At 35.2% G+C, this 8,081-nt stretch overlaps 1 protein-coding gene across 1 annotated transcript; it reads right to left on the bottom strand.

Moving 5' to 3' along the window:
• Positions 1 to 2,399: 2,399 nt before the first annotated feature.
• On the bottom strand, positions 2,400 to 7,411 carry IL2 (interleukin 2). Its single transcript, XM_010860277.1, has 5 exons — positions 7,329 to 7,411; positions 7,009 to 7,210; positions 6,854 to 6,916; positions 4,000 to 4,146; positions 2,400 to 2,793 (listed from the first exon to the last, which is right to left on the bottom strand). Exons 2-5 carry the CDS (start codon positions 7,153 to 7,155, stop codon positions 2,683 to 2,685), a joined length of 468 nt encoding a protein of 155 aa, XP_010858579.1. The 5' UTR covers positions 7,156 to 7,210; positions 7,329 to 7,411; the 3' UTR covers positions 2,400 to 2,682.
• Between the last annotated feature and the right edge of the window lie 670 nt (positions 7,412 to 8,081).

Raw genomic sequence — 8,081 nt, 5'->3', positions numbered from 1 at the left:
TCCACGTTATCCATTTTATTGGCATATAATTGTTGATAGTAGTCTCTTATGATCCTTTGTATTTCTGTGTTGTCTGTTGTGATCTCTCCATTTTCATTTCTAATTTTATTGATTTGATTTTTCTCCCTTTGTTTCTTGATGAGTCTGGCTAATGGTTTGTCAATTTTATTTATCCTTTCAAAGAACCAGCTTTTGGCTTTGTTGATTTTTGCTATGGTCTCTTTTGTTTCTTTTGCATTTTTTTCTGCCCAAATTTTTAAGATTTCTTTCCTTCTACTAACCCTGGGGTTCTTCATTTCTTCCTTTTCTAGTTGCTTTAGGTGTAGAGTTAGGTTGTTTATTTGACTTTTTTCTTGTTTCTTGAGCTATGCCTGTATTGCTATGAACTTTCCCCTTAGGACTGCTTTTACAGTGTCCCACAGGTTTTGGGTTGTTGTGTTTTCATTTTCATTAGTTTCTATGCAAATTTTGATTTCTTTTTTGATTTCTTCTGTGATTTGTTGGTTATTCAGCAGCGTGTTGTTCAGCCTCCATATGTTGGAATTTTTAATAGTTTTTCTTCTGTAATTGAGATCTAATCTTACTGCATTGTGGTCAGAGAAGATACTTGGAAAGATTTCAATTTTTTTGAATTTACCAAGGCTAGATTTATGGCCCAGGACGTGATCTATCCTGGAGAAGATTCCGTGTGCGCTTGAGAAAAAGGTTAAATTTTTGTTTTGGGATGAAATATCCTATAGATATCAATTAGGTCTAACTGGTCTATTGTATTGTTTAAAGTTTGTGTTTCCTTGTTAATTTTCTGTTTAGTTGATCTATCCATAGTTGTGAGTGGGGTATTAAAGTCTCCCACTATTATTGGGTTATTAGCATTTGCGTCCCTCTTTTGTCTCTTTTTTTGTCTTTTATATTTTTTCCTACCTCCTTTCGAAGACTTGGGTTGCTTTTCTGGGTGCTTGATGTCCTCTGCCGGCATTCAGAAGTTGTTTTGTGGAATTTACTCGGCGTTTAAGTGTTCTTTTGATGAATTTGTGGGGGAGAAAGTGTTCTCCCCGTCCTACTCCTCTGCCATCTTAGCTCCTCCCCCTCTTTTCTCTCTTGTAGAACTCCCCCAAGAAGCCACAGGAGTGGGCTAAGGGAGAGGGGTTAAACCAGATACTGTGAGAATCTAAACTGCCTCTTTATGAAGTTGACTTGTCCCTCTTGGATCTCTTTAGGCCTACTCACTTGCATTTTATAGTGAAATGCTGCTGTGTTGCCCAATGTTAAATGTTTCAGTTCATCAGTTAATAAGTAGTTCATGATGGGCAGTTCAGATTGCAGAATCCTTTGGTGTCCTGTGGTCAGACATTGGTCTTTACCAAGATTTTGCTTTTAAATGGGGAATTATCTCCAGAGTAGGGTGTGGTCTTTCTAAAAACTATAGAACTGTGTGGTCATTATCTTTCAGGGAATTTCTAGAGTCTTTTAACAACAGCTCTATCACAAACACTTTGAATACCACTGGGTCTTCTGGGTCATATATCTCATGTGGCTGAGGAACTTGAATTGAGGCCTGGACCTGCAATATAGCCCTTTGTTGCTGGGGGCTTTACTGAAAACTGACAGCCTTATAGAGTTACCCTTCAAAATGGGTCAGTATAGTGTATATAGCACACTTTCAAATTCCAGAGGCCCACCAAGCTTTGTACTTCTTTGCAGTTGGCCTTTCAAGACACAGAATCTTGTCCTCCACTTTAAAGGAAACTCCTAACGTTCAAGACACTGCTGGACCCTTAGAAACTTCATTTTTGTGACACATCCCTGAACTTGTTGCCCTTCTTCTACCCCACATTTGCCTTATTCGTGTACTACTCCTACCTGTTTCTTGCCAACAAATCCAGTTAACAGCACCAAAGTCATTGACCAGCATGGTATTCTTTGAAATAGTAAGATGATCAAGTACTCTCCAGACTAATGAGGACAGAGAACAGTAAAATTGATAGATCCCTGGGATGAGACAGTTAAGATGTTCTGTTGCCAATGTAATTTAAATGCAAATGGCGGTAGCTAGAGACTGTCAGTCAACTGTGCTCCCTGGAATAGTGCTATGGAGATGTGCTAGGAGGCTTTGTGATCCCTTTGAGCCCTTCGGAGAAGGACTCAAGCTAATATTTCACCAGGCTGAGTCCCCATTCTGACTGATGACTCACATTGGAGTTTCAGAATTACAGGATCCTTTAGGGTCATTATCTAATAACTTGCCAGAATATCTCAATAATTCCCATTCTTTAGTGAATGGGCTCCCACATGAATATCTCTTCCAAAATTGCTTGGGGAAATTTTTACAGTATATACCTGTGGCCATATTACAGGACCTTCCTTATTCTGTGCTATTCCCAGAATGACAAATATCTGAGTTTGTTTTTATTCATCAACTTTATTAAATAATTTTAGTCAATGACCTGCATAGACATTATATTTAAAAATTCAATATACAAATAAATACTTCAGGACAAATAATTTAACTGAATTTTTTAGAGCCCGTAGGGCTTACAAAAAGAATCTTAAAAGATCCATATTTATCATCTTAAGACTAACAGTTACAAAAGGTAGGAAAACATATATCAAAAAATAAATATAAATTTTAAATATTTAAATAAATAGAAAGCCTGATAGTTTAAAATGAGAGGCACTTAGTTATCAAGTCATTGTTGAGTAGATGCTTTGACAAAAGGTAATCCATTTGTTCAGAAATTCTACAGCGTTTACTGTTGCATCATCATATTCACATGTGAATCTTGTTTCAGATCCCTATAAAAGAAAACATTTTAATTTTGTTTTAGTTCAAAGTAGTTTACCTTATATACAATTATTTTCAGTTCAAGTCTTATAGAGTTATGGCCTTTATTTTCAAGTATATTAAACATATTAACATTCACATTTTCTTCAAATGACCAAAATTATGTGCCTAAATTAGTGTATGTTATGATATCCAGATAGTGACATATAAGCTGTAATTTAACTTGTGCTTTTTATCCTTTAGGATGTCTATTAATTAATGAATTTTGTACTTTGACAGATGGATGAGGAAAGAGAGCCATGAATCTCTCACATCACCCAAGTTCCTTGTATATTTCATGCTTCCTATGTGTTTAAAATTCTTAAGGTCCTGAAAGTGAGTATTACCTCTAAATAAAAAGTTAATTATCTGGTCCATTGGCCATTTTACTGGTTGCCATTTTTTTAAACAAATCACTTAGTTCTTCTACCAAATGATAGGAAAACCCCATTTAAAAAGTATTTTGGGTAATCAGAATTAGCTATTCTGGAAGATGATCTGAAAAAAATTTAAAAAAATAGTAGGTCCCCTACATCCAAATGAGTTCTGTTCCAAAAGCGGGTTTTGTAAGTTGGATTTTGTTTGTAAGTCCTACAGAGTTAGCCTAGGTACCCAACTTAACACAGTCAGCTATATACTGCTGCTTTTATACTTGCTTCTAGACATCCTGGGCTTGAAACAAAAATACCCACTACTACTGTACTCTATACAGTACTACACAATAAAGTACACAAAGCACATCACTTGTAGAGGATGCAGGAAAGTGACAATGTATGCCAGATACGTGCACTAACTTTTATGATTGGACATGTGAATGCACATTCACATCTTTGAAAGTCCACAACTTAAAGATTCATATGTAGAGGACTTACTGTATATAATGACACCTGTCTCCTTTCTTTGAAATTCAATTCAGTATCTTCTCCCAATCCCAGTTTTGTGTTAATGTGAGGGGTGACAAAGTGCATTGGTAGGGGCTTGTCCCTGAGTGGATGGTAGATAGAGGCCCTCTAGCTTACACTTCCCAGATCCACAATTTGTCACCTAACATAAAAATGACTTATATTCATAATGGAATTTAAATGCATGAGTACTTCACAAATACCAAATGTTACACAATGTTAAAATGCCCTTCCATTTATTTTATTTCCAGGAGAACAAATATAGTAATATTTTACCTGTAGTTCCAAAACGATTCTCTTGATATTGTCCATTGAATCCTTGATCTCTCTGGGGTTCAGGTTTTTGCTTGGAGCTAAATTTAGCACTTCCTCTAGAAGTTTGAGTTCTTCTAGTAAACACTTAAGATGTTTCAATTCTGTAGCCTTGAATAGTAGTAAAAATAATTATCAGATCAATTTTCCCTGACTAAAGGTCAGAATCAGAAATTAATATCAAAATTTATTTTATTAATAGAGACAGTATATAGTTTGTACCAATTCTCTGTTTCTCAGCATTACTATAAAGATGGATCAATATAGTTTACATTATAAAACTGGAAAAATTAGAGTTTAGCTGCCCATAGTTAGCATTAACTGTTAGTTAACAAATAATAAGTCATTAATTTCCGCTTAATTTGGCTTTGCAAAAAAGGCAACATTTCTGCACCCAAATGCAAATTACCAATATAGGTTGAATTCTTTTCCAGTCTGTGTAGAAATTATTAGAGCCAAGAGTAGTCATAATTTGGAAGTGTAGGTTCACATTCTATGATTCTAATATTTTAATAATGTAAGAGTTATGAATCATATAGAATGTTAGGGACAGAGGGAGCTCTTGGATGCAATCTGTCACAATCGCAACATTTTATAGATTAGTTAATTGTAACTACTTAGTAATGGCTTGATATAGCAAGGCCCATAAAACTGCATCTTAATTTTTTATTTTTCTATAAAAATTATAGTAAGATGCATTGTTAAACATAACATCTCAATCAAATAAAAGCTTACAGTATTTGAAGGATTTTTGGATAGGCTCCCTGATTCAGACATGTACACACACAAGTACACACATATACATACTCATATATATAATGATAATATTTCATATTTCTATGGTATATTATAATTTCAAAGTGTTTTGTCCTAAATAAGTCCATTTAAGTCTCGCAGCCACCTTTTGACATACGTAATACACTGTGTTATCACCATGTTACAAATAAGGAAACTAAATCTCAGAGTTTAAGTGTCTTCCCCAAGGCCACATGACCAGGTGGTGTGTATGTGTGTGTGCTCAGTTACGTCTGACTCTTTGCGATCCTATGGACCATAACCCACCAGGCTCCTCTGCCCGTGGGATTATCCAGGAGCCCGAATTAGATGTCAGTTCTTTTTCTTTATAACATTATCATAACAACTTTTGAATTAAATGTTTTTGCACCTCTTTTAAATTCTTTTGCAAACATGGAATAGTTGTAAAATGGAGAAATGAATGGAGTTTATCACATTACTTTTAGTTTCAGATAGATTTTGTGTTGTCATTTAGAAACTGTTAAATTTCAAAGAATTCTACCACCCTGCACATAATCTGTTACCTCACTTTTAGAGAGAGAGGTAGGAATACACCACGTACATCTTATGACATTTTCATCTAATGCTCTTTCAACTTGCTACTAAAAATTAACAAGTTTAAGGCTTAAGTTTTTGACATGAACTTGGAGCTCTTTCCCTCAGAATAGTCTAGTGTCTTTATGCTACTGGAAGTAAGAGTTATGTGACTCTGATTAAGTTGGAGGAGCATCTGTATTTCCTTTTCATCTTTTAAAAGGGTAGTTTGAAAAAAAAGGGTGAAGAAAGTGAAAGTGTTAGTTGCTCAGTCATGTCTCTTTGCAACCCCATGGACCGTAGCCCCTCAGGCCCCAGTGTCCATGGGATTCTCCAGGCAAGAATAACTGGAGTGGGTTGCCATGCCCTTATCCAAGGGATCTTCCTGACCCAGGGATTGAACCTAGATCTCCTGCATTACAGGCAGATTCTTTACCTTCTGAGCCATCAGGGAAGTCTCAAAGGGTAGTTTGATATCTAATGTCCTCAAAGTTGACCCTTAAAACACAGTTTTATTATGGGCTATTCACCCAAGGACAAGCGCATTTTAGGATCAGAGTCTTGGCCATTACCTTTGACTGGCATAACAACTAGGAAACTTGACACACCTAGTGTATCTCTAGGAGCTTGGATGATGCTTATCTGTCTGAAACCCCAGACAACCAAATGGAACTTTTAGTCTTGGAATATAAGTCATATAGCACCAGAAGTGTCTAGGTTTATTTGCATAAAAGATGTGTAAGTCCCAGTTTTTACTCTATACTCTCCAGGAAGAATTTTGTCCTTATTATTACTTCTAATTGTTACTCCTTATATGGCATTTCTCGTATGCCAGGCACTATTCTGAGTACTTTACATTTATTCATTAATTCTCACAAAAGTGTATGAAGTATATACAATTATCATTTACATAAGATACTGTGTCACAAAGAGAATAGGTAACTTGCTCAAGGTTACAAAAGCTTGGACATGGCAGAGCTGAGATTTCAGGTTAAATAATCTGTCCTAGGATCTGTGCTATGGATTAATGCTATACTGCCTCTTGAAGGAAGATCCTTAAGAATCCTTCCTAAAACAATAAAGGATTTTTTCAGATGGGCCCTCTGAAATCAGTTTTGCTAATTTGAATGGTAAAGTGATATGCTCAAGTATCTCCAGAGTTTTATATTTTTAAATAAAAAAGTAAGTCAACACAATCTTTTTAAATATTAAATTAAATATTTAAATTAAATATGCAGCAATAAAGTGAGAATATTATTCCTTTTTTCCCATTTCCTCTACCCCAAAATATACATAAGTATATATTTTAAAAAAACTGCAAAGCCATTTTTCAGAAGCCCATTATCAAACTTGAGATTCTTTTTAAAAAGATACTGAAGTTACTATTTCTTCTCCTCAGATGAAGTGCTATTAATCCAGTTAGTGTGTAAATTTTCACATTACTTTCAGTTTTCTTAAAATTAAATTGAACATAGAAAGTTGTACTTACGTTAACCTTGGGCACGTAAAAGTCAAATGTATGCATCCTGGAGAGCTTGAGGTTCTCAGGATTCTGAGAAAGCATAACAGGTTGTTATTTAAAAAGCAGACTCTAGTTAGAAAAATTAACTGTAATAATTTGAGTAAGAAAGAAAATAAACTTACTTTAACTTTCTCCAAAAGCAACTGTAAATCCAGCAGCAATGACTTCACTTCTTTCATTGTGTTCCCCGTAGAGCTTGAAGTAGGTGCACCGTTTGCAACGAGTGCAAGAGTTAGTGCAATGCAAGACAAGAGTTGTATCTTGTACATTGTGGCAGGAGTTGAGGTTACTGTGAGTAGTGATTAGAGAGGCAGATAGGAAGTTCTAGAACAAGAGAAGCAATTTATACTTTTAATTCTGGAAAAATATGATGGGGGTGTCAAAATGTTTTACATATTACACATACTTTCAAAGATTCTACCTGTGTGGCAAAAAGCATTACCTTTATTTTTCCTCTTCTGATGACTCTTTGGAATTTCTTTAAACCCCCATAAACTGACTGAATGGATTTAGGTGAAATCCCTCTTGGTTACATTAGCCCACACTTAGGTGGCAGTTCTAATTCATACAACTAACGCCTTCTGTATGAAACAGTTTTTCCTCCCTCTTTCTTTAAGGGGGTGGGGATACAAAAATGGCTCATGAAAAATTTCTCTTTGTCATAAAACTGTGCGGAACATGTGGAGCACCATGTTGTGGTGGACAAGAACAAGAGTAAATAGTTGAAAAGAATAAATTTTTAGATTTGTTGATTAAACAGGAAGAATATTGGTTTCCTGTTCCAGGATGGCTTTACCTTTTTATCTCCACGATGACTGAGCTAATGCATACAATGTGATAGATTACTTCTTACACAATCAGCTAGAGAGGTATTAAAATTAGAATACATAAAATACTGAGTTTGGGGCACTGTTTTATGCTGTTTTAATTTTAATGTTTCTTGTGTCTGTTTACATCTCTTAATGTCTGTTGTACTTTTTTTTAATAGTGTGGTGTTTAACAAATACTCAGAAAAGGATTTGCATACAAGAGTACTACTACTGCTAGCTGTGTGTGTGGGGGTAGGGTATTAGTCATTTTTTTTACAAATTTATTTTTGCTCCTTTATTATTTTTTATGGGCATTAAGGGAATATAATGAGAGTTGGAATGTTGCCAGAATCAAGGATGTTTTTTTCTTCCTCTCAGTCTCTCAG

Source organism: Bison bison, unplaced genomic scaffold (assembly GCF_000754665.1).
Source record: "Bison bison bison isolate TAMUID 2011002044 unplaced genomic scaffold, Bison_UMD1.0 scf7180017864465, whole genome shotgun sequence".
In the NCBI taxonomy this organism is placed as follows: Eukaryota; Metazoa; Chordata; class Mammalia; order Artiodactyla; family Bovidae; genus Bison; species Bison bison.
This window is presented reverse-complemented; position numbering and strand designations above follow the sequence as displayed.